The 27,886-nt window shown below is 35.9% G+C and overlaps 1 protein-coding gene across 2 annotated transcripts; it reads right to left on the bottom strand.

Annotated features, from left to right (window-relative positions):
• On the bottom strand, positions 1-27,886 carry LOC128263725 (plexin-B). Of its 2 annotated transcripts, XM_052998823.1 has the most exons (5): positions 27,027-27,886; positions 10,622-15,391; positions 9,976-10,562; positions 1,534-1,716; positions 1-1,464 (listed from the first exon to the last, which is right to left on the bottom strand). In XM_052998823.1, the coding sequence occupies exons 1-5, from the start codon at positions 27,535-27,537 to the stop codon at positions 1,357-1,359; spliced, it is 6,159 nt and encodes a 2,052-aa protein (XP_052854783.1). In that variant the 5' UTR covers positions 27,538-27,886; the 3' UTR covers positions 1-1,356. The 2 variants fall into 2 exon arrangements, with proteins under 2 accessions (XP_052854783.1, XP_052854784.1); XM_052998824.1 differs by lacking the exons at positions 1-1,464; positions 9,976-10,562; positions 10,622-15,391 and having other exon boundaries at positions 1,578-1,716.

Genomic DNA, 27,886 nt, shown 5'->3' with positions numbered 1-27,886 from the left:
TTAAAAATGTAGTAATATTTTATATTCGTTTATTTTTTTTTTCCACTTTACCCATACTTTTACAACTTGTGTATTTTAATTGACATTAAAAGAGAATCGTGGTCGAAAGATAATTATTATCTGCCGCAAAGTTATTCTACATCGAGGTTGTTCGTTGTTCGAGAGAAAGGATATATATCAACTTCATTTATTCTTTTATAGACTTATTATATGTAGTATAAATATATTTATTAACAGTTTTGATCTCAAAATGATTACAGATTTTGTTATTATAGAGATTCATTGATCAGTTCTCAGCTTACTGAAAAATTATACATAATTTACTACCACGAAGGTAAAATGCACAACAGATTCAGAAAGATATTAATTTTATTTTAAAAAATCGTCTATAGTTTGATGAATTACCAGTCACTCTCGCAAGCAAATATACGACCGCAATTCAAATAGATCAAACTTTAACCCTCTACCGCATACAAAACTATATATGGCTTCATAGTTTCAATAATTTGTTTTTTGTGATAAGCCGGTTTATACGGTGATCGAAATATTATTAGTTATTCTCCTTGCACTATTTTCTGTTGGAATTATATTTTCAGAATGATAATATATGATGTCTCAAGTTTTGTGTAACCGTCTCAAGCAGGTGAACATAAAATCAATTATGTTTAAATAAAGTGAAAAAACCTATCCAAACCTTTCAAAAATAAATAATCAGTTGTGCAAGTTTTTCTATTTTTTTAATCTCAATCTATTGTGGAAAGCTTTCAAAATTTTGAAAATCAAAAAATGACACCCACAAGGGATGTGAAAATGGGTTATGATAAAGTTTCAAGTTAGAGATCCCTTAAAAAGTTAAAAAGAAATCCCGCCTAATTACGAATTCGGATTATCGAAAGTTTAATGAACTAGTTTACACACGAAATTTTCTCAAGAAATCTTGATCCATCGGAATCATTATATTTTAACTTGTTTTTTACAGTAGGCCCTTCTATAAGAGTTTATAATATAAATTATTCACTTAGTTTACCTTACTATATAAAAAATGCAATAAAATACAAGTGTAAACATTCAAATTTAAAATTGATCAGTAATTCTACAAAAATGTTGTGTATTTTCTCTTCGCAATAATATCGAAAGGAGGTTAATCTTAATTTACAAAGCCTTTTTCTTGTACATTTATGTCCTTTTTGAAAAAAATTATAATGCCTATTTCTATGCACACTATGAACATTAATCTATATTTCACGTAAGTCATTTTTTAGTAATGACAAGAAATGAATTTTGTTAGCAGTAAAAACAAAATTGAAGTGTAATACATTTTAAAATCCAAACAATTTTTAAAAAGGCATGTTTATGTCAGCAATTAGATGTTTCGTCGCCGTCGAGTGTACCAGCAACATTTTCTAATTTTCGGGAAAGTTGCATCTTCCGACAATTTATATCGCTTTCAAGTGCTTCCATAATCTTTATACGTGTAAGGAGAAATAATAGATTAGAGCAAAAATCAATACATAATAACAATAATCCGTTTACCTGATCTTTATATTTGGTTACATAAATGTATAACTCCTTTAATGCAGAAATGGTATCAAATTCCTCATTTTGCCTTACTGATAGTTGTTGCATAGCTGTACTCATTTCCTGGTCGCTTATTTGTGGAAGTCTTGATACGTCTCGGTAAAATTCTTTAACCATAATTCTATAGTTTGGAATATCCTGCATATAAAAACATTTCAAAGGTGTTTAAGAGTAATGATATGCATTTCAGTAATCTATTATATAATAAAACAAATTTTTATTCGGATTTTAAAAAATGTATAATTTTTTTTTTAAATAAAATGTCAGTTTAAGCACGGAGTAGGACCCCGCACAAAGAAGATTTGACGGATAATTTCTGAAGGGTTTGTCCAGAAATTTCACATTTATACACGCAATAATTTTTTATATTTCTAATCGTATAGATGTTTGTAACGAAGAGATGAAAACAATTCCATCCCAATAAAAAGTATTTTTTCATGATCAGTATCAAATTCAGTTTATATTGGCTTGTAGCAATTAAAAAAATTTAATTTTCTAAAATACGACTATATTTGCCTTTAACTGGTATATATCTGTTATCACACTTACACAACTTATATTTTTCTGGAAACCAGACTTTTTTGTGTAGTTCTGAGTTGTTGATCAACAAAATGTGAATTTGAGAAGTCTTAAGGTTTTCGAAAACTTTTGACAAGAAAGGTAGTAGTGATATTGGCCTGTAATCTTCATTTGGTTTCGGAATCGGAAGGATCTTAGCTTTTTTCCATACTGTTGGAAATAAGCGCGTAGTTAATGCGGTGATGTGATGTGGGTCAACAGCAAGGAAGCTTTACAAATTTATGGTTTATATTATCGAGGCCTTCAGCATTAGATTTAACCTTAAGAATACTAACAAGGACATCATACGGTTTTACACACATAAAACTAAAACTATTTTCACAGAGAAGTTCGGTATTTATTTATTTAATCTGGCTTATCAGTTAACTTAACTGTAAAACTAAACATTAAAAAAAAACCCAAAAGAAGGCAATTATATAATGCAATCTTAAAACTGAGCAACAAGTTGGACTATGTGTCCCCTGGTAGCCCCACATACTGGCCAGCAGAAAACTCTCTGACTTAATAATTTTGCCGTGACAAAAAACCTTCCACGCAACATAATGAGCGTCAATGTGCTTTCGGACCTTCCATCTGACCATTCGCCAGTGCTCACAAATATGAGCTCTCCAATCGACACAGTGACATCGATAAGAAATTCATGTATTCATGTATAATTCAAGAAAGAGTCCTCCAGCCGACCTCTGCCACTGGTCCATTTGTCCTTCCACAAATCTAGTCTGAAACTAATTCCTTACAAACACTGTTTCAGCCAATGTCGATCAGGAAAGTCATCGGGGAACTGGTTATTTGTAAACTCTTGTAACGAACTGATTTTCTTGGTTTCTCCGCTCGCTACGAATGTCGTGCAGCTAGCTCAGAAGATGTAAGTGTTCGTCTCTCGTCTTTGGCTCGGCGGAATTACAGGGCTTAGGGATGCTTCACCTTCCATCTGACCATTCGCCAGTGCTCACAAATATGAGCTCTCCAATCGACACAGTGACATCGATAAGAAATTCATGTATTCATGTATAATTCAAGAAAGAGTCCTCCAGCCGACCTCTGCCACTGGTCCATTTGTCCTTCCACAAATCTAGTCTGAAACTAATTCCTTACAAACACTGTTTCAGCCAATGTCGATCAGGAAAGTCATCGGGGAACTGGTTATTTGTAAACTCTTGTAACGAACTGATTTTCTTGGTTTCTCCGCTCGCTACGAATGTCGTGCAGCTAGCTCAGAAGATGTAAGTGTTCGTCTCTCGTCTTTGGCTCGGCGGAATTACAGGGCTCATGGCCGGTCGCTTCTACCTGACGGTTCAGGCGTATCGGAGATTTTAGCTCTAAGTCCCGAACGTCTCGACGTAGCGATCTTGTTTCCTTGATGAGTCCGCACGGCTCAACTTGGTTCTTCTTGTTTCACTGGTTACTGGTTCACTTGATGACTGTTACTTGATGACTCGGTAGAAAAGGACTGATCCAGCTTCCTCCGCTCGGCCTGTTTATAAAGGCCTCTGTTTACCGCTAGTTATCGGCGTCTCCTTGCCTCCGGGTCCAAAGTCCACGGTTGTACCGTTCGACCTTTTGCCCTCTGTGCACTGCACCAATATCAAGGTCCCAAGTTCGGTGCCGTCCCGTTACTTTCTTCTGCCCACGGCCCTTCGCTGCTCTCTTGTATTGCTGTCTCTCTCGGACTCTCCCTATCTTTGTCTGGTGCTCAGGGTACCACTCTCTCTCGCCGCACTACCATTACTACGGGCGAATTCGCCGCGTAACTGGTAACTGGTAGGCCACTGTTTGCATACGTTTACTCTGCTTGCTTTCTAACTTGTGGGGAGTTATTCAACTCCTCACACTCTTCAATGGGATAGTACGTCTAGTACTATCGGAAAAAATGAAAAAAATCTACTCATTCTTCTACTACTCTCATAATTATACCGAAGCCCGGAAAAAACACACAATTCCGTTATCCTACAAACTAATAAGTTATTATCGTGTCTGTCTAAATTGTTAGAAAAATGCCTTCTAGCACACAATGTCATCCAGCACATCAATTTGGCTTCCGTCACAGCCACGGAACAATCGAACAAGTTAACAGAATAACATCAGAAATACGCACATCCGATGTATCTCAAGCTTTCGATCGAGTCTGGCTCAATGGCCATGTATAAAATCAAAACAAACTTGCCTACATACACTCACAAGCTACTTGAGTCGTATCTCTACAACAGAGTATTCGTAGAAAGGTGCAACACAACATCAGACGACTACACAATCGAAGATGGAGTTCCGCAAGGAAGTTCACTTGTACCTACTATGTTCGTCCTTTATACAGCGGATATTCCTACGAACGAGCAGCTAACAACGTCTACGTTCCCTGACGACACTGCAATCCTAAGTCGTTCTAGGTGCCCAAACCGAGCAACAACACAACTAGCCAGGTGGCTACCTGTCTGGCGTATTAAAATAAATAAACAAAAATGTAAACACATAACTTTTACTTTGAACTGACTAACATTCCTCCACTATCATTGTATAGTACGCAGATCCTCCAAGTCAACGCATAAACGTATCTCGGCGTTCACCTAGACATACGACTAACCTGGAGAAGACACATCACATGCAAGAAACTACATCTAATACTAGCTTCTAATAGCTTCCACTGGATCTTAAATGCTCGATCGCCCCTGTGTCTGGACTAGAAGGTCCTGCTGTACAACTTCACTCTCAAGCATATCTGGACATTTAACTCCCAGCTGTGGGGGAACTCGAGCAGCAGCAACATAGACATGATACAGCGCGCAGAATCCAAAATCACTGGGTCACCATGGTATTTTCGCAACCAAAAACATCCACAGGAACCTCGGTATTCTTGCAGTAAATAACGAAGATAACTGCAAATACCTCGAACCGACGTTTGGTTTGTTTACGTGTTGAGACGGGGGTTGATACCTTTTTCGTGGTCTGCCAGGTTTTTCCTATCTAATCTGGGACGCCCTCTGCCATGTTTCCGGGAGATCGGTTGCTTCTCTTCGCCGTCTAATGAGTCGTCTGAAAGCTCCTCCTGTTGATTTTCTTGCGATGCTTTAATTTCGATGTTGATCTCGTGTTCATCGTCAAAAACTCTCAATAATCACTTTTAAATCCTTTGAGACATATATGTTTCGAATATAGCATGCCGTGTTTACTGCTTCCGCCCAAAGCGACGGGGATGCTCCGGCGCAGTAGGATGCTGCAGTACTCTGATTGAAGTGCTTTTTTTCTGGCTGTGACGTTTTAAAAACTTTAAATTTCAGTTTTAGAACACACTTAGCATATCATTATCTTTGCGCTATTTTCAAATATTAAACCAATCCCCTTTAAAAATTTGGACATTTTAATCTGGTCGTTCTTATTTACATGCCCTAATCTGCCATAAATTGACATCGTTTTGTTTTTCCGTGGTAATCTGATTTGCCTGATGCACTTTCGTATCCAAGTAGTAGAGGTTTTCAAATCACGTAGCACCTGAAATCTTTTGTCTGTAATTTTTTACACAGACAATAAGTTTTGTCGTAAGCCGGAAACATATAGTACTTCTCTTAGCGTAGCTTCGCTCTCTTGATTATATTCGTTTGTTTTGATTTTGATGCCAGCAGCTTTTTGTCGTCGTTCTTAATATTGTTGAATAGTCTTGCTTTTCGGCCCATATGTGAGGTACATCCACTGTCGATAAACCACATGCTGTCCGGGGCTTCTGTAAAGTTAACCACTTCGACGATATTTAGGGGTGTTGCCATGTTGGGTTTCTCACTCTTTGTTCCTTTCCAATTTTATTGCAGGCAAAACATTTTTTGCTGTCCTTTGGAGTATGATTCTTTGCACAGCTGTACTTTTTTCGGTTTTCGTATGTGCCATAACGGTTAGCTTCTCGTTCGCCTTTCGTTTTCCGACTTTTTGGCTTGGCAAGTCATCCCTTTATACCATAGCGCAACGGAATGTTTCGTACTATTCTGGAAGACTATATAGCAATGATAAAGCAAGCAGATCATCTCCATTTTCTACTCCAATTTCCTTTAGTTTTGACATAGTATCGAAAAAATCAAGAATATGTTGGCGTACGTGTCCTTGATTCAATAGGCCAGTATTCCGTACGGGACCTTTTGACTGAAACTGCTCCTGTAGTTTAAATCAACAGACGTTAGAAGTCTCGCAGCCGTCCAACAGTGATATGTCCAACGAAGAAATCGACCATAGTATGTCCACTCGGGTTTTCTCATCTTGCCGCCACCAAACTACTTTTTGTTCCTCGTCTTCAGAGCATACCAGCATAACCTCTACATGATTCCAGAGATCGTTCATAGCTGGCACGGCTTGCATTTTTATTTTCATAATTTTCCGCGTTAGATCGAACCACTGATCTTGATAAAGGTACCCGGCATTTTTGATTACCAAGCATGATAACTTGCTTAAAATTTAGGACTGGATTGCTGATCTCCTGGGACCATAAACTGGGGGAGTTTGTGGAAATCCTGCGTGAGAATCCACTCGGTAGAATCCACCCATAAATAATACACTACGATCGAACGTTAAGTTCATAAGAAAATATAATTGTAATTGCGTAATACTCAGTTTTTACATCTTGTTGCTTTGCTGGAAAAACTTTAAGTTACAACACAGAACCTGTATTCTGCTTGATACCAACACAAATCTTTAACTTTAAAAAACAAAAATTTTTTGGCTGAATTTCCCGTAGTTATCCGTATATTATTCGGAAAAGAATATAATTTGACGCTGTTTTTTAATTTCTTTTTTTATGCCTTTTGTTCTGCTAACTAGGTATTCAATTATTCGTGAATGAATAAAATTTGCCGCTCGTGTTTTAAAATTTTTTTTTTTAAACAGACCATGTGTTTTTGCTTACTTGAAATCAAGTTAGCAGTACACCCCCACTAAACTTCAACTTTTCGAAAAAATTGTTTTTGCAGGAATTGATATTAAGTTAACAGTACACCCTCAATAAACTTCAAATCAAATTTGCCGCTCGTATTTCAACAGACGTTGTGTTCTGCTTACTTGATATCAAAAAAGAAAGAAAGCAAACTTCGGCAAGCCGAAGTTCATATACCCTTGCAGCTATTGCAAGAACTAAATACTTTTGAAAACATTAAAATTATGATTTACTTGCGTATATGTTGAAAAACATTGAAACATGTGAAGATTTGCAGCTCAATTATTAGATAGTTATTTTATATATTTTTATTATTTCTATGGGAGCTATATGATATAGTCGTCCCATTTTTAAATTAAATTTAAACCGTAATTATAAAATATTTAACCATTACTATATGTTGAAGAACTAAAAAAAAATTAAAAACAGCAAAGTTATAATGTGTTTTGTATTTTTTTCCGATTGTTCCTATGGGAAAAAATTAAGAAACAGCAAAGTTATATTTTTTTTATTTATTTTTTCGATTGCTCCTATGGGAGCTATATGCTATAGTCGTCCGATCCGGCTCGTTCCGACTTATATACTACCTGCAATAGAAAGACAACTTTTGGGAAAGTTTGATGCAGATAGCTTTAAGACTGAGAGACTAGTTTGCGTAGAAACGGACGGACAGACGGACATACGGACATAGCTAGATCGACTCGCCTAGTGATGCTGATCAAGTATATATATATTTTATAGGTTCGGAAATGTCGCCTTAACTGCGTTGCAAACTTCTGACTGAAATTATAATACCCTCTTCAAGGGTATAAAAATTCATAAAAACAAAAGCGGCAAAATTGATTCTTTCGCGAATAACTTACGGATAATTACCGGCAAATGCTGCCGGTAAACGCTAAAGATTAGTGTTGGTAATCAAATGGTTTACAAAAAAAATCAATTAAATAAATACACAAACACCAATATTTATTGTTTCCTGCAAGAAAAAAAATTCTATATAAAATTAGCAGTACACCAACACTTAACTTTAATTTTTTTATGTCAAGCTAGCAGAACATTGGATAACTTTTTAAACAAATTTAGAGGCAAATTTTTATCTTTCACGAATAATTTACGGATAACAAGGCATATTGTGGCTTAAACCAAGAAAGGAAGCAAACTTCGGCAAGCCAAAGTTTAGATACCATTAAAACTAGACCTGTGTATATGTTTAAAAACATTGAAGCTAAGATGATATGCAGCTCAATTATTTGATAGTTCCTATGGCAGTTATATTATTTCAATAAAATTAAAAGCGTAATTCTGAACTGTCAAATAATTAATTAGTCTAAAAGAATTTCTAAAAAAAATTGCAAAATAAAAAATTTGTTTCTATTTAATTTTTTTTTAATTTTTATTGTTCTCATGGGAGCTTTATGTTAAAGTCTTCCGGTGTTGATGAAATTTAAACCGTAATTCGAAAATATTTAACCATTACTATATGTCGAAAAACTAAAAAAAAAAACAGCAAATTTATACATTTTTTCATTTATTTTTCCGATTGTTCCTATGGGAGCTATATGCTATAGTCGTCCGATCCTGCTCGTTCCGACTTCTACTACCTGCAAAAGAAAGACAACTTTTGGGAAATTTTCATGCAGATAGCTTTAAAACTGAGAGACTAGTTTGCGTAGAAACGGACGGACAGACGGACATGGCTAGATCGACTCTCCTAGTGATGCTGATCAAGAATATATATACTTTAAAGGGTCGGAAACGTCTGCTTCACTCCGTTACAAACTTCTGACTGAAATTATAATACCCTCTTCAAAGGTATAAAAATTCATAAAAACAAAAGCGGCAAAATTGATTCTTTCGCGAATAACTTACGGATAATTACCGGCAAATTCCTGCCGTTAAACGCTAAAGATTAGTGTTGGTAATCAAATGGTTTAAAAAAAAAAAACAATTAAATAAATACACAAACACCAATTTTTATTGTTTCCTGCAAGAAAAAAAATTCTATATAAAATTAGCAGTACACCAACACTTAACTTTAATTTTCTTACTTCAAGCTAGCAGAACATTGGATAACTTTTTAAACAAATTTAGAGGCAAATTTTTATCTTTCACGAATAATTTACGGATAACAAGGCATATTGTGGCTTAAACCAAGAAAGGAAGCAAACTTCGGCAAGCCGAAGTTTAGATACCCTTAAAACTATGATAGACCTGTGTATATGTTTAAAAACATTGAAGCTATGATGATATGCAGCTCAATTATTTGATAGTTCCTATGGCAGTTATATTATTTCAATAAAATTAAAAGCGTAATTCTGAACTGTCAAATAATTAATTAGTCTAAAAGAATTTCTAAAAAAATTGCAAAAAAAAAATTTTTTTCTATTTAATTTTTTTTAAATTTTTATTGTTCTCATGGGAGCTTTTTATTAAAGTCTTCCGGTGTTGATGAAATTTAAACCGTAATTCTGAAATATTTAACCATTACTATATGTCGAAAAACTAAAAAAAACAGCAAATTTATACATTTTTTCATTTATTTTTCCGATTGTTCCTATGGGAGCTATATGCTATAGTCGTCCGATCCGGCTCGTTCCGACTTCTACTACCTGCAAAAGAAAGACAACTTTTGGCAAATTTTCATGCAGATAGCTTTAAAACTGAGAGACAAGTTTGCGTAGAAACGGACGGACAGACGGACATGGCTAGATCGACTCTCCTAGTGATGCTGATCAAGAATATATATATTTTAAAGGGTCGGAAAAGTCTGCTTCACTGCGTTGCAAACTTCTGACTGAAATTGTAATACCCTCTGCAAGGGTATAAAAAATGTAGATTTTGAAAGTTGTAATGCTACCTAATGCACAAATTTTAGGTCTTTTATAAATAATTATTTTTAAAATTGTACTCACTTTTGCAAAAAGCAATTTATTCGACGGAGAATCCTTTCCAAGTCTGTGTTCTGATGTTGAGCAGGCATCCATAAAAGTTTGCGCAATGACACTTAAACAGGAATCCACACAAAACGTTTTATTAACGTCAAAAATAAAATCTGGGTTTTTTATAAAATTAACCCAGAATCGAAGGGGTAAACAATTTGATTTCCAAGCGTGCACAATATCAGAATCAGCAATATCATGACGCCGCGCAGCCTCATCTAGTAAATCAAAGAGCCATTTCACAGCAGGTGGTAACTCCTCATTAACAGTTAAAATAATTGAGAAAAAATCATCAACAAATTTTTGTATAGTTCCTTTAGTTGCCAAAAGGCGTGTTAAGTAGACTTCTGGAATCGTTTTGTTCACCCTCTCATTGCAATTATTTACGCAATGCGATGGTTGCAATACTGGTGTTGCTCCAGATAAGGCCGAATTTTTAATGTTCATATAATGGTCAGGTATTATAGGCTTAATAAGATGGTAAAGTCGAGGCTGTTGTAACCCTGACTCAATGTCATTATTAATTATAATATGGCTTTGCGAATTATTTATAAAATAAACTGAAATTTAAGAAAAAAAGTTATGTTAATAAGTCTATTGAGTGGTGTTAAGTACTTACAATTGTGGTATGGAGCAGGATTTTGGTTTTTACTATAGGGTATATGATAATTATCATTTTGTCTTGCTATAAGCGACATTACAGCAGATTCTTTAACTCCATAATGAGCCAAAGTATTAAGGCGTTTCCACCCATTTATAGTTTTTGTGGTTAAGTCTTCATCCTGTAATGTAAGATGACCTCCTCGACCGTGTCTCCATTCTAAGTCCACTTCGTATACAGATGGTCTCATAGAAAACGGAGTATTTTTAAAAATTGCATCAAGAATTTTTAGTTTGACTTGAGAAATGGTATCCCAATCGTTAACGCGACATTGGACCTTTTCATCAAGATCATCTTGTAAAATATGCAAAATGACAACAGAGTGGGTAACTTGTTCGTGCAGGAGCCGTTCTTCTGAAAGTGAGTAACGAGCATCGTGGGTAATTGCGTCCACTAAGCCCTTTTCAATTTGATGCTTGATTGCCTTGAACAGCAAAAATAAATTAGATCCAGCATACTCCTTTAGGTAATCGTACATACAAATTGCTAAGTAGTTGGTTAACATTTTTTCAACTACGCTCTCAGTGCGCCGTAGCATTAACTGAGGATGTTTGGTGGCAAGTGATTTATCAATTAAACGCAATAAAAGGGACTTCAAGATTTCCGTGGCATATTCCATTTTGTTCATCAGAACAACCATAAGTAATGAAGCGACGTTCACTCGGTCTCGAATTGAGAATGATGACCTTTGAGCCTCTAAAGTTTCAATGAACATTAGTAAAAAATATTTATTGCCGATGAGTTGTTCAAATTGCATCATAGCAGCATCATAGTTTGTGTGTGGGCTACTTCCACGAAATTTTGGCGAATTTAATATAGGGTGATCGGATACACCGGGAAAAAACACCTTCATAATGTAGTTGACGTGATCCAACGTCGGTATGCCAGTGCTCTCCAAATCTGCGGTTAGATCGGTCATGTCCGTCTGAAGCTCAGCAAATGCCTGCTTACACTCAGAACGTACATTGCTTTCCAAGGTAATCATTTGAATCTGAATGCGTTTGTATTCACGTTCTGCTTGTGTAGATTTCCTTCTAAATATTATGAGCACGATAACCAGAACAATGACAAGAACTGCTACCGTTAACATAACGACAAGCAATGCATGTGAGAAGACATAAGGTTTATTTAAATCATATTTCAAATATCCTATGACGAAACGCAGATTACGACCTACTTTAACTACAACCAGAGGTAAATCAGTAGATTGATCTACACCATTTTCATCAGTTGGTAGTGGTTGCTGCTCCGGTGGAATGCACAAAAGTTGGGTAAGTGCCAAACTGGTAATGTTGCACTGAGTGGTACCAATAGTTACATTAACGTCATATTCATCAGCTGCTAAATTTAAAAGTTCGCCTTCTATGACCAAGCTGTCACCCTTGTAGAGTTTAATGCCGTCGTTAGGAAAAGGCAAATATTTGGGATCGGCTAAATAAACTATAGTGCTTCGTATATCGTGAAAATATTTATTCAAGTCTCGGACCAGCTGTACATTGTCCATCACAAAGCTTAGTTGTAAATTTAGTTGAGTTTCATGAACCTTTACAAAAGTTGTAACATCCACATTATTATTGACAAAATAGGTGGATGCAGTTCCTCCAGTTGTGTATATGTGAAAGTTTTCCACGGTGGCAGCTCTTCTCTTTTGCCTACCCACTTCAATTTCAAATCCACTTTCAGTTGACAAAGAATAATTTTTAGAGTCCGATTCCGAATTCAGCAACCTGTTGGTATTTTTAAAGTTTTGAAATTTATGATTCACGGGAGGAGATGGGCATTCCATTAGATTTGAGTTGATGACAAAACAAGACGTTTTGTTTATTCGTTCGTTGTCAAAGAACACCTCAAGTTCAGGTTTTTGAATGGAATCGAGATATATTCCATGTACTGTCAAAACGCGACCACCACTTACAAAACTGCGTAGAGGTTTTATTTGCATTATTCGCGGGTCCTGAGTATAATTAAAAATGGAACATGGCTGCCTTGGAGGCGTACGGAATTGATAGGAAGCAAAGTTACTTCGTGCCGAATTTTTATCGGTAATACTTGGAGCAGATACCTGACACTCTAATGTTCGGTTGGCACCATCAATAACTAGGTGAAGTGACCGTATTGGTTCTGGCTGCGTCGCCTCTGATGTAGTACAGCTAACTTGGGAAGACGAAGCTTGTGTAACATTTATATGACATTCATACTCATCCAAAAATGCCCGCATAGTTGAACCAATATTCAAAAACTTTCCTATTAATGACAATTGTGTTCCTCCCGATCTGGGTCCAATCGTAGGATATAACCCTGTTAACAGCACATTCTTAAAATGAAATTGTACACTTGATTCAGTATACCCTGCATCATTTGCAACTTTTATAGGAGCTGACATTTCATACAACGCAGCTCCAGTGCGGCATTCAATCTTAACAGATATTTGGTAATTTACGAGTTCACAGGGTACCGATCCGATAAATATTTTACCACGAACGTCCTGTTCGCGAATACCTAAATTACTGCCTTCAATCGTAATAAGGGTGCCACCCTCAATAGGTCCCGATAACGGTTTAATTATATCGATCCTGGGTAAAGGACACTCATTTTCTATAGCCATTCTAGATCCCCCGCTGATAGAGGTTCTGTCTGCTATGCAAGTCTCATTATATACACACGAGTTGCTGCACCAGGCACATTTATATTTTGGATTACGAGTGACACATAAACTACAGTCAGCATGATCGCGATGAGAGCCCAGTACGTCGCACTTGTACAATGTTACGATTGCTGTGTCTACATAGTGTTGAAAGTTCCAAGTAACTACAACCTTTGCCTGGTACTCATGTGTATTAGTCTCGTAGAAATATGGTGTTTTCTCACACACAACAATTTTGTTTGACTCAATATGCGCTGGTAGTAGCATCTGAGCGGCTTCAATATGAACTGTGCACAAGAAACCTGCATGAGCGCTTTTGGGTTTCGGTAAGTTTTCAATCTCGAGCCGAATTTCTTTTGGAACCCGCACTGGTAAAAGAATAGCAGGACGATTCTTTTTCAAATGTGGACATTGCCCAACAGCACTTATAGCGACTTCTATATTACGACATTGCATTGATTTGTGGACACATTTGTTGTCAAAAATACACCAATTGCAGCCCCAAGAACTGCGCACACATTCTTGACAATTTCCATGATGTGAACAGTCAAAGAATGCAAAATATCTTGATACAAAGTCCTTATTTGTCTCAGAACTTCTTACTGACAATGGCACCGAGACGTGGTCAGTATTAGCCGGAATAACTGGTCTCTCATCAAGTGGGGGCGTAGCACATCCAAGTCCATTGTCCAGAATTTCGGCATCAATAGGCGTAGAATTTCCAAAAACGCATCGATACTTTGCATTAAAAGGTTCAGGCAATGTTCTAATTATTAAATGCAGATGTGTTAGCTCAGTGATTGGAATTTTTTCTGGGATGATGGATTCAAATTCAATGCATTGCTGTCCACTGCCCAATGATAGCCAACGTGATGCTGATGTATCTCGTTGACAAGTTGATCGCACAGTGCACCGTTTTTCCAAGGAGCACCATCCACAAAAAGGATCCCGCGATTCCAGGCAGGCTGAACAATTTGTGTATACAGAGCAATGCTCAATTCTAAGCTTTGTTATTTTCCGTTGAGATAGAACGTAAAGAAAATCCTTTTTTGGTGACATCATTGTATTTGGTAGTATACGGTTTCCAGCATCTACAACTATTTCTTCATACTCACCTGGACTTTGTCCAGACAATAAAACTTTTTTTATTACTCCCATGTCAGTTCCAAGAAAAGCCAGAGAATGTTGCTGATCAGTTGTTGAAGTAGCAGTTACTGACGTAACGGACACGTTTTCAAAATGAAAGAGCGCATGGGTAGTGATAGGGGATACTCCGCTTATCTTAAGTCCAACAGAGCAAAAGTTGTAAATGTTACCCAGCGAACCAACTATTGGGCATCTTCCATCATTAATAGTGCCTGATATATAACCCAAATTTCGATCCTTTATGGTTCCGTTAAAACACAGGTGGATATTTTCAATAAACATATCTTCAATGTCTTTTATGCTATATATGCACATAGCCGACCTGCTTTCTGGCTGATCGCTTATTTCTTTCGACGGCGAAAACACAGTGACTAACACGTGATCATCTTTTTTTATTCCCATTTTCTGAGCTAGCTTTTGGCTGGCTGGGGTTACCTTAGCATCACGTAATATGTTATAGTCAATGTTGTTTTCAGTTGCCATACATTGAACAGTTATTTCAGTGTAGCTGTCATAATTAGGATCTGTTATACATATACGTGCCAAACGGGTTACATAACCTGCTTCATCTGCCAAATGTGATTTTTTTTGAACAATAACAAAGTACGCATACTCTGAAGAATTAAATCCATAAACGTAGTCGACCAAAAAATGATCCCGATATTTAACATCGATATTTATAATTGATTGCTGTATTGAAAACTCTGCGTAGTTTAAATCATCAAGGCGACGGGACGAAATGGCAGGCACATCATGACGATAATCACCAACATTTGTAAATGTGGTCCCTACATATAATATATCTTCCTCTTTCCATGAATACCTTGACGGACCTACAAATGCATACGTAGATGCATTTTCATCGTTAGCAGCCAATGGGACAGCAAAAAACTGAGGCGTTGCTGGGAACCGTGGCAGGCTGTAGATTTCGCATGCTCCTGTCAATAAAAAAAATATTTTTTTTTAACAAAATAACGAAGTAGTCGAGTTCCTCAAATATTACAGTTAAAGATATTTATAACTACAACATTTTGGAAAGTATTATGTTGATCCATTTTTAGACACATCTTCTAAAGAGGGACCGCTATAGTCGAGATACCCGACTGTTAGATACTCGTTTTCCAATTATCAAAATGAAAAATAAATATGTTTCGCAGTGCAAGTTACTCACACAAGTAAAGCTTGAGCATGTCATAGTATGTGTGCTGACCGCTGCCTTTTGTGCACGAACGCCGCTTTTCAATTATGCAGTGAAACGTAAAAAAAACGTAATTGTCAAAAACTTATAAAACAATAAAAATATCGATTTATGAAGTGTTTGCGTTACCCGATAGATGAGACTTAAACTAAGTCACTTCTGACTGACTTTGCAACGCAGTGATGAAGACATTCCGCCCCTATAAGGTATATATATTCTTGATCAGCATCACTAGGAGAGTCGATCTAGCCATGACCGTCTGTCCGTCCTAGTCTGTCAGTTTTAAAACTTTCTGTATGAAACTTTCCAAAAGTTGTCTTCATGTTATGTTACAGGTAGTATACAAAAATATATTAAGCCTTAACATTTTTTTTTAATTTTTTTAAAAGAACTAAAAGATTGTTCCTAATAAAGCCATGGTTTGGAATTTCAGAAGTATCCATAGTATCGTGAAAATTGGCACTCCCAAGGAAATAATTAGCTAATATTTTAAAGAAAAAAATATAAACTCAAAACATAACACAAAAATAACAACAAACGACAATACAAACCAACAAACTACAACAGACAGCAGAAGACGTATTTTTTAAATATTTGAATAATTGCAAGCCGTTTGGCACCTTTCGGCACTTGAATAAAACATTCTTATATTCTTAAAACGCTTAAGAATATTTTACAAATAGATTTTTTTGAGTCGAAGAAGGCCATCACAACTAAAACTCTAGCCAAACACAGAAAAGACAGAACAAGAAAGCTCACAATTGTGTACTAAATACAATATTGATTTTCACAAAACACAACACATACTACATATACTTTTTGTTGTAAAATGGAAGTTAATACCTTTATTTAAAATATAAAGCACTTTCATTGCACTAAAACTTGTTTTAAATAAGCTTAAATTAAGCTTAATTGTTTAAGGAAAGTTTCCCTTGCACGTTGCTTACGCTGAATTACCCAATGAATATCATTCTCTTTCTTTCGATGCTATTCTTGAACAGGACAGATAGAGCAAAACAAAAAGATGAATAAATTCAAATAGCTAGACTAATTGTTAATAAGAATTGGTACATTTAAAGTCGAAATTTTGACTTTAATTTTTTTATTTATGGCCTATGGAGCCGACCACTATGGTGCGGTTGTCTGTGCGAGCGGATTGACTGACATGCGATCAGACTCACAGGCGGACTGACGAGCAGACGGACTGACAGGCGGACGGTCTGACGTGCGGAATGTGCATACTTTTGGGCACTAAAAAACACTGGTCATAAAACTGCAAGACCACAAAAAAAAAATCTGCGAAGTGGGCACCCTCAAATTTGAAGTTCCGTTTTTCAAGGAACTTTTTGACTTTTTGGGTTAACACAACCAAAAAAAACACTTTGAACGGTTTTGAGAAATTAAAAATTTTACGGAAGTTACAAGGGATAAAAATTACTGGATAAAAGCTCTCCCAATACCTCCTTAAACTACGACACCAAATGTGTGCAGTATCACAGCACAACACCCACCATGTAAAAGCATTGATGATAGCGACAAATTGCTACAATAGATCAACACAAGCTAAGCCATCTGCTTGTTTATACTAAACAATCACGCGGTTGGAGCTAAAATTGATCACAAAGTTACAGAAATTAACGAAGCAACACATCATCAGCAGGGCAGCTCTGACGGTCATCGTGCAAATGCCTAATGGTAAACATTCCTCACTCAAAAAAAAAAATATCTGCAGAATTTTATCCTCTAAACGTCTTATCGTTGAAGATCACGCAACAGTATTCTTATAGATACTGGAGCTGACGTATCGGTTGTACCAAAATTTACAATAAATCGACACATTGCAGCAATTATCGTTCATACAATATTTGCAGCCAATGAAACCGCGATCAAAACCTACGGTACCACTCGTTTAACTGTGGATTTCGGATTAAGCCGACCATTCATAGCGAACACTAAAGTTCCAATTATTGGTCCAGACTTCCTACAGCAACTTAGATCTTCTAGTCGACATAAAGTATTCTAACCTGCTGAACCGCGCCTATCATGCAGCTGTATTTCTAGCCAACAATCAACTACGGAGATCAAGAAATTTAAGATTCACTGTGAATTCGCCAAGCTGCTGGAAGAATTTAAGGATATTACCCAGCTTAACTTATCTCTGCCTCAAGCACCAGCAACCAACGTCACACATTGCATCGACACCACCGTTTGGCAGGCCAAGAAGACTATCTCCAGAAAAACTCCAAGCAGCCAAAAGTTAACCTTGGCGTGCATCGCCCGTCAAAAAGTCCGTACCACTCCATGTTACACAAGTTTCGGAAGGCTACTGGTAAACTGGTAAACGGCGTTCATGCGGCGACTACAGAAATTTAAATTCTCAAACCATCGCAGATCGGTATCCTTTACCGCACAAACAAGACTTTTTTTAAGGTTAACCATCATCATGATTTTAACTTCAATTATTCGATCGTTAATATGGCAACTTTATTATCTTTTATAAATAAACAAGACTTTTTTTAAGGTTAACCATCATCATGATTTTAACTTCAATTATTCGATCGTTAATATGGCAACTTTATTATCTTTTATAAATATATGATATATATTTAAATAAAATTCAAAGCACAATTCTGAATTATTAAACCATTCTTATGTCCAAAAGAAGTACAACAAAAAATTGAAAATTAGAGAAGTTAAAATTTTGTATTTAATATTCCGATTGCTCTCATAGAGCTTTATGATAAAGTCGTCCGACGTTGATCAAATTTAAACCGTAATTCAACAGTCAGCTCTCATTGCGATCGGACGTGTTTTTATCCTCGCCATGTCTAACTGTTTCCCATGCAATTCTAAAGGTACCGATTCGTTGTTCTTCTCTTTGTCGTCGTGCTTTTCAGACTGCGTGTGTCGATTTGCAACCAGATGCAATTAAATTGTTAATAAACGTGTCAATTCTCCTTTGCCGGTGTGATGGCTGTGTTGTGCATAATGACTCTCACTCTAAGGTTGACGAAATCAACAACAGATTTCTTGAGCTGGAAAGGCTATACAATGTATATATGGTATAGTATACATGGATTTAAATACTAAGCGCGCTCTTCTTAGTCGCGGTTTCTTCACGTTCCGCTGCTCGACCGATGCACCAACAGCATCTTTGGGAATTCTTATCGCTGTCCATTTACATGATCATCGCTTAAGTGCTGGATATGATGCCGTTCTCAGCGCGCTCTTCGGAGTTGGGCTCTTTGTAGTTTTCGCCGCTTTTTCGACCTGGGTATTTTTAGCACCTGCGTTTAGTTAGTTCTGCCTACCCTTTTGGATTTGATGACATTGAACTCTTACAACGGATGCTCTTGCCAGTATCATTGATGCTGGCCTTTGACGATGCTCTTAAAATATTTAACATTTGGGAGCTTGTGGGATTTTCTCTTCAGTTGCTTAAACTGTTCTCAGACCACTTTCTGCAAAAGCAAGTATCTGCAAAACTGTTTTCTAACTCTATGAGTTATTCCACACTCTGTCACCGTCTGCAAATTTTCTGGAACTGGTCGCATTAGTGCGGCGTAACCCTATGCTTTTTTGGATTTTTTGTCGATTGAGAGGAGGACTTGACACCTTTAAAAAACACAACGATATTAAAGGCTCTCTGTAGTGTCTACAAGATTCAGGCACATCGTGAGCAAGCTTATGTTTTACCGATCTTGCGTATAACTTTCCTTTGACGTCCCACACTCGGGCACCCTTACCTGCCCGTAATAATTCTCTAAGAATATTCCTCCAAAACATATTAGGTATGCGTACTAAGGCCGACTTGGTCTACTTAATAACTTGTATCTGCGACTTTGACGTTATAGTACTGGTTGAAATTTGGCTCAATTCTAGCTATTTTAATTATGAACTCTTCGACTCGAACCAGTTCCTTATTTGCTGTAAAGATAGAGATGCTGAATCATTGTTCCAGAGGTGGTGGATTTAATGTGGCAGTGAGACGAATAATTGTTGCTAGACCAGATATGCGTTTCAGTCCTTGGACCGGCTAAAAAAGTTTTAATTTTTGCATCCTACATTCCACCAAATAGCGACTGCGGCCTTTTTGAATCCCCTATGAAAAATATTTTACTTATTCTTTAAAGCTTAAGCCTTTTTTCGGCTGATTTTGAGCCTGCCTGGAATGACCAGCAAATTCTTAATAATATTCCCGAATTTTTCCTTGAAATAACTGATAAGGACATTTCCGAAGCTATATCTCATTTTGACGACTCCACTAAGCCGGACGTTGATGGAGTTTCTTCACTATTTCTTAAAAATGCTATAATAGTCTTCTTCAACACCGTAAGATGATCTTCGCTATCTCAGGGTACATTTATATCTAGATGGAAAATTGGCAAAATTCTACCGGTTCATAAAGGCGTAAGCAAGTCTGAGTTTTCTAATTACAGGCGTATTTCTAAAATAAGCAATATTGCAAAGCTATTCAAGAGAATTGTAGTTAAAAAATTATCATTCCTGATACGTACTTATATTGACCATAACCAGCACGGGTTCATGCCTGGTCGTTCTACGACCTTGAATTTAGCTATTTTCTCGCTTGCATACAAGCCTTTGAGCTCCATTCCCATGTGGACACAGTTTACACTGACGTTGCCAAGGCTTTTGACAAGGTTTCTCACTCTGCTTTGCATAAAAAACTTTCCAAGCTTGGTATTCATTATTCTTTTCTACATTGGATCTCATCTTATTTGGTAAACCGATCCTACCATGTTGAAGTCAGCGGGTATGTTCCAAATTCCTATGAGGCAACCTCTGGTCCTCATTAAGGTAGTTATCTTGGTCCTTTGCATTTTGTTATTTTATTAATGATATTTGTTTCTGCATTCAATCTGCCAGTTATTTTCTTTATGCGGATTTACATGAATTCCATACCTGACAGTTTGCTACAATCTGACTTGAACAAAATCGGTTTATGGTGTATTCAGAACAATTTGCCTCTGAACATAAATAAACGTTATGTTGTTCGCTAGAGTAAATTTATCTTAAATATTCTTTCAACATGTGTTTTTAATAACCACTCACTCTCAGCACTTACCGAGATTATGGATCTAGGGGTCTTTTTTGAGAGTAAGTTTTTGTTTATTAATACTGTTTATTATACTGCCGAAGGCATATGCAATTTTCGGATTTGTTAAAAGAAACACTGTACTGTTTAGGGAACCATATTTGTGCCTTCGGGGTGGAACATGCTTCCTTTATTTGGAACCCTTCAGGTGTTGTACATATTAATAGAATTGAGAGGCTGCAGAAAAATACTTAAAATTTGCGCTTCCGCCGTTACACTTTTCGGAACCTTTGCAAGCTTACTCTAGCCAATGTTGCCTACTGAAAACCTGCAGTCTTGTAGAAAGGCGTTCGATAGCGAGTCAGCTCTTTCTCAATGATGTAATAATTGGCAACATTGATAGTCCCTTCCTATTAAACTCAATTAAATTTAACGTCCCAGCCAGGCGTCTCCGTACCGTTGTCCCATTTAACGAAAGTGCTGTGAGGACCCATTATGCGCGGAATGAGCCAATTTTAAGAGCTTTGAGACTGTTTAACTCCTTGCCAGTGAGTATTCGATTTGGTTGGGGATCCAAGAAAGATGTGCTTAGGCAATTCCTCAGGGAATATATTTAAATTAAAATAATTTAATTTAAATAAATAAACAAAGCCTACTTGATTCTGATCATATCTGCGTTTTGGGCGACTTTAATTTAGGATCATTTATTTGGCCGCAGTTTTTTCACTCAAATACCTTAATTCACATCATTGAGCATCTCTCACCACATGAGATTTTGTTGGTTGATGACATTTTAGTATGGGTTTAACTCAAATAAACACAGTTTTTAACAGGTTAAATAAACTATTAAATCTTGTCTTTATTAGCTCAGGAATCAATTATTTCATAAGTTTTTGCGATTGTCCTATTTTTTAATGTGATGCTCATCTTATCCCATTACTGGTTAATTTAAAGTCTTACACTTTTGAGCCTGTAGTGCCTCGAGTTTAGTTTTATATGTTTAACGCAACTAGTCTTAATGCTGTAAGTAATATTATCTTATCAGTAAGTTGGCTTTAGTTTCGTCGCATGCTAGTATAGGCATCTGCTATTCAAACTTATTGAATTTATTATCTTATATTTATAAATGAAATTGTCCTCTGAAAGTTCAAAGTCTTTATAGACTTTCATTGTAAAATAAAGTGTTAAAAAAGTAAAAAATTTGCGCAATAAGCTCTGCAGACGTTTTCTTTCAAGTCAAAGTGACTGGAAGAAATATAAGCAGCATAAGCGTGAGTTCGAGTTCTTATATACATTTCTTTATTATCAGTATATTGGAGATATCAAGATTGGCCTCAAACATAATCCAAAATCCTTTTGGCGGTTTGTCAATTCCAAAAAAAAAACATTGCCCATCCCTTCGTCAATTATTTTGGAAAATGTTACTGCAAAATGTTGAATTCCAATTTTAAACCTGAGAGTAATTGGAACCATTCGGAAACATCAAGCAATATACCTACTTTTCTAAATGTTGGTCGTCTCATTATATATGACGATGATATTCATCAAGCTTTTGATGGTCTAAATGTCAGAAAACTGAATTCGACGGATACGAACAAAAATAACGAAGCAAGTCTTCTTTCTAGTAAAGACATATATCTCCCCCAACTAACACAAGTTTATGCCTGGTAGATCTGCAATTACCAATTTGGCCGTCTTCAGCAACTACTACGTTCACGAATTCCAATGTCATAATAAAGTAGTTTATCTGGACTTTGCTTTTCGCAAAACTAGAAACTTGGTTTTCATCCTTCGCTATTGAGTTGGATTAAATCTTTTCTAGATCACCGCACTTATAGGGTCAGTATCAATGGAAAACTTTCTTTCCCATTTGAGGGCCTTCCGTGCCCTTGGCCCTCTCCTTTATTAACATCAACGATATTTGCTAATCCTTAAAAAAATTTGCTGACGATCTCAAACTTTTAAGATTCATTCGGTTACCGCCTGACGCAAAACTACTTCAAACTGACTTTGATTTAATCAATGATTGGTGTTGTCAAAACTTGCTGCCTCTTAACTTAGAGAAATGATATTATGTCAATAGCGTATTCATTATAAATGCAGGTTTTGTCACACCAAGATGAGTTATTTAACCTTGGAGTATTATTCGATAGCAAATTTAACTTTAAAAAACATTTAATAGCCTGATTCCATTGGCGCATTAAAACGCATTTAGCCTAATGCGCATTTATTTACACAGGGAATCCCATAAGGCTAAATGCAGCATTTAAAATAAATGCGATTAAAAACCATTCGCCACGAACGTTTTTAGAAAAAATACCGGAAAATACAGATCTTTAACGACATTTTGTTCGTGCCACCACTACAACAGCTGTTTTCTATATGCAAGAATGGCGCAATTTTTTATGTCTTTTGAATATAAAATCTATTTTGTAATTAAATTACTGAAACCTAGAGTGCACGATGCAAATTCTGCTTGCAGTAACACAATGCATTACTGTAGGATCTCTGGCATAAAATAACTCCCACATATACGGGGATCCTTGCCTTTCTTATAATCTGTGGGATTGTGGATGTCCTGCTGAGCATTACAGAGTTTAGTAAACTCACTCATGTTCATTAATTTAAATTAATTTCTTTTGGATTTGCCAAAATTCAAAAGTAAACAAACCCAGATCAGCTGTTCGTGCCACTCACATGTCGGAGTAGCATTAGCTAAATGCTAATGCGCCAATGGAATCAGGCACATTTAAAAAGTCCACTAATGCGGAAATGGAATCCGGCTATAAATTATATTCTTCTCAACTTTTATGCCAAGTTTGGGTTTGTGAGGCGAAATAGCACTCAATTCGAACCGTACACAAAGTTGGCACTTATTCGGCATTTGTGCGTTCAAAATTGGAATATGCTGCCTTTTTATGGATTCCTAAGACAGCATCTCATGTTAACAGGACTGAGCGTTTTCAAAAGAAATTCTTAACATTTGGGCTTATATCAGTTAATTTCGCTCACCCGCTGCCATCATACTCCAACAGATGTCGCCTGGTACACTTATCTAGCCTTGAAAACCGAAGGAAAATTCAGTCACTACTTTTGTTTTTAATGATTTAATAGCCAGCAGCATAGACTGCCCATTATTGCTAATTAAATTTGATTTTATATACCATTAAGGTCTTTACGTTCTTTTAAACCATTCTTAATAAGAAGCCATCGATCGAACTGCCACCAATAAGCCCTGCAGAAGTATGCGTTCGTACAACAATTTGCCTGCTAGCATGCGGTTTAGGTTTATCCTCGTATATAGTCTTAAGTTTATATCAAACAAAAACACCTCTTAACGAGGTAAGAAAGTCATGACGATCAGCTCAAAGATGTTGGGTCGACAAAAATCGAATTTTTGAAATTTGAAAAGCGGAATCTTTGCCCATTTTTTGCCAACCAATTAGTTTTTTCGAAAAAATAAAGAATATCCATGTTTGCCCACCTTTTAAAATTTAAAACTTTGAAAAAAAAATCGTTTTCATATTTTTAAGAGGTGAGCAAACGATTTTTTTTTCAAATTCTTAAATTTTAAGAGGTTTTCGAAAATTTTCAAACTTTTAATATTTTTAAAACTGGAGGTGGGCAAAGAAAAAATAATTGATGGGCAAAAGTGGGCAAAAAATGGGAAAACGATTCCGCTTTTCAAATTTCAAAAATTCTATTTTTGTCAACCCAACTTCTTTAATCTGTTTAAATTTCATCAAAATCGGTCGACTATGTCGTATTTTATATATCTTCTAAATTTCCAAATTTCCTTTTTTTTGTTTGAGTTACGTTTTTAATTATCACACGGCTGTAATAGAAACGATCGAAAAATTGAGCTGCAAATCATCATAGTTTCAATGTTTTTAAGCAAATACGCAAATAAATCATAACAAGAATATTTAATTTTTGCAAATAGCTGCAAGGGTATATTAACTTCGGCTTGCCGAAGTTTCCTTCCTTTCTTGTTTATAATATTTTTTCGAAAAACCTTTTTTTAAGGGTTGGGCAAACGATTTTAGACAATATAAGTCATTTTAAAATTGGGAAAGCGTTTATATTTTAAACCATGTTTAAGAGTTCAAACGATTTTTAGGTTGCTTAAATTTTTTTAAGATGTCGGCAAACATTTTTATATTTTCAAAAAATATTGTTTTAATACTTAAAGGTTTCAAATTTTTTTTTATTTTAAAAGATGGGCAAACGGGATGTGCATAAAGTTAGCAGTACAACTTTCAAAATCTAAACTTTTTTTTTTACCATAATTTGCCGTTAATTATCCGTAAATTATTCGTGAAAGAAAAAAAATTTTTTTAAAACAAACCCTGTGTTCTGCTAACTTGATATCAAGTTAACAGTACACAAAACTAAACTTTAACTTTTCGAAAAATTTCTTTTGCAGAAATTTGCCGTTAACTATCCGTAAATTATTCGTGAAAGAATAAAATTTGCCGCTCTTGTTTTAATATTTTTTAAAGCAATAACAAACAAAATTTAACACATGCATACAAATACATATAAAACACGCGGCCGCCGACATGGCTCTGCCAACGTCGTCGCCCAAGGCGCAGAATTCTAAACATTGTTTAGAGTGGGGGAACGCAGTTTTTTTTATATGGACATTAGTTAACTAACTATTTAATTAATCAATTAATTAAAAACCACCAATATTTAAATATGCTCCCATCCACTGTAGACAATGTTTTTCTAAGCTACAGATTTCGCGGGAATTGTGCGTTTTTGGCGTCGACGTGTGCAGAGCTCTGTCGGCGTCGACGTTTTAAATCAGTAGTCAAACACACACTCATTGACCTGTTCGCACGTCTTTGTGTTAGTAATTTGCACGGCGAAACTTGTCAATATGTGTGTGTAGCAGCTGCAGCGCAGCGGCAGAGGCCGACTCGCACATTGTAAACCCGCAGCATATTATTGAGTGTGTGGCGACCACTGTGTCGACGCCGACAGAGCTCTGCTCACGTCGACGCCAAAAACGCACAATTCCCGCGAAATCTGTAGCTTAGAAAAACATTGTCTACAGTAGATGGGAGCATATTTTAATATTGGTGGTTTTTAATTAATTGATTAATTAAATAGTTAGTTTACTAATGTCCATATAAATAAAAACTGCGTTCCCCACTCTAAACAATGTTTAGAATTCTGCGCCTTGGGCGACGACGTTGGCAGAGCCATGTCGGCGGCCGCGTGGTTTATATGTATTTGTATGCATGTGTTAAATTTTGTTTGTTATTGCTTTAAAAAATATTAAAACAAGAGCGGCAAATTTATTCTTTCACGAATAATTGACGGATAATTAACGGCAAATTCCTGCAAAAAAATTTTTCGAAAAGTTAAAGTTTAGTTTTGTGTACTGTTAACTTGATATCAAGTTAGCAGAACACAGGGTTTGTTTTAAAAAAAATATATTAAAACAAGAGCGGCACATTTTATTCTTTCACGAACAATTTACGGATAATTAACGGCAAATTCCTGCAAAATAAATTTTTCGAAAAGTTGAAGTTTAGTTTTGTGTACTGTTAACTTGATATCAAGTTAGCAGAACACAGGGTTTGTTTAAAAAAAAAACAAGTAAAACACGAGCGGCAAATTTTTTTCTATCACGAATAATTTACGGATAATTAACGGCAAATTCCTGCAAAAGTCATTTTTCGAAAAGTTAAAATTTAGGTTTAGAACACAGGGTTTGTTTAAAAAAAAAAATAGTAAAACACGAGCGGCAAATTTTATTCTTTCACGAATAATTTACGGATAATTAACGGCAAATTCCTGCAAAAGAAATTTTTCGAAAAGTTAAAGTTTAATTTTGTGTACTGCTAACTTGATATCAAGTTATTGGATAACTTTTAAAAAAATTGAGCGGCAAATTTTATACTTTCACGAAAAATTTACGAATAATTAACGGCAAATTATGGTAAAAAAAAATTTAGATTTTGAAAGTTGTACTGCTAACTTTATACACATGCAAACGGGTCTCTTGTGCTTAAATTTTCGATTATTTTCAAAGTTTTCATATTTTTCAAAACTGAGGTGCAAAAAAAAAAAACAATTGGTGGGAACAAAAAAAAAATCAAAACCTTTGAAATTTCAAAAATTGGATTTAGTGATACAACTTTATATGAGGTTACTTATTTAAGTTGCGTTACAGGCGCCTAATTTTAAACCAGACTAGACGTAACCAGCTGAAACCATTTGTTTTTGTAAATATAACAACATTATATATATATATATAAGTATACTATGTTATATATTCTACGTATGTACGTGTCTAGAATTTTACCTTGTCGAATGCTACCACACGATATAAGAATGCCATCGTTAGCGTAGCTGACTACTAGAATTTTGTTGTAATTGTTGACCAACGATGTCTCTATATCGTCCGGGCAGCCTCCTGCATGGCATTGCGGTGAATCATTTACAGGTCCAGTAACCGCCTCAGACAGCACTCGAAGGTTTTCATTAAGTTTAAGTATTTTATTTGTGGCACCCGCAAACAAAACATTGTGCATAAAATCAAAGCTGAGATGCGTGAAATAGTTTTTAGATTGATAGTCTCCGCCAGTTTCTATGTTATTTCCTTTTGAACGATTTCCATGGTTGGGTGCTGTTAATGGGGCCAATGTTGAAGGCAAGTTAAACTGGGCGACGATGTCATTTGAGGTAAACGACACCTGTGCCGGCAAAACTTTTACGCAGGTAACGAATTGATGTCGCCAACTAAATATGGTGATAATGCACAGCCCATAAAATATTTTTAAAAAGTCCGCACAAAAGAAGTCTTTTCGCAGCATATTTATTATTATAGTTTATATGTTTAATTTGCTGATCAGCTTTCAGTGATTTTAGAGCATCAATTCTCCATAACATTAAACACCATTACATTTTCAGTCCTTAAGTAAACTTGGTTTTCCAACAGTATCACAAAACATATAAGAGTACTGAACGTATATTAAGCCGATGCCTCCAGAGACTTGCATTACAGTAATTAATTTATATTTAAATTGGTGTTGTGATACTTCCAATTTTGTAGAGACCGTTTGTTCCACATTTTGACAACTATTTAATTAAAGTAAACAAATAGTATTTATAAAAAATTTCCGAATCAACGCTTAAACATTGTGTGTACACTACTAGTGGCTC

Source organism: Drosophila gunungcola, unplaced genomic scaffold, assembly GCF_025200985.1.
Source record: "Drosophila gunungcola strain Sukarami unplaced genomic scaffold, Dgunungcola_SK_2 000018F, whole genome shotgun sequence".
Taxonomy (NCBI): domain Eukaryota; kingdom Metazoa; phylum Arthropoda; class Insecta; order Diptera; family Drosophilidae; genus Drosophila; species Drosophila gunungcola.
The sequence above is the reverse complement of the archived record's forward strand: the minus strand, read 5'-3'. Positions and strand labels throughout refer to the sequence as shown.

Coding starts and splice junctions, on each gene's coding strand:
- LOC128263725 (XM_052998823.1), bottom strand. CDS start 27,537: ATGCTGCGAAAAGACTTCTTTTGTGCGGACTTTTTAAAAATATTTTAT. Junction 15,392..27,026: donor GTGTGGTAGCATTCGACAAG/GTAAAATTCTAG, acceptor TTTTATTGACAG/GAGCATGCGAAATCTACAGC. Junction 1,717..9,975: donor ATAAATTGCTTTTTGCAAAA/GTGAGTACAATT, acceptor TTTTATATGCAG/GATATTCCAAACTATAGAAT.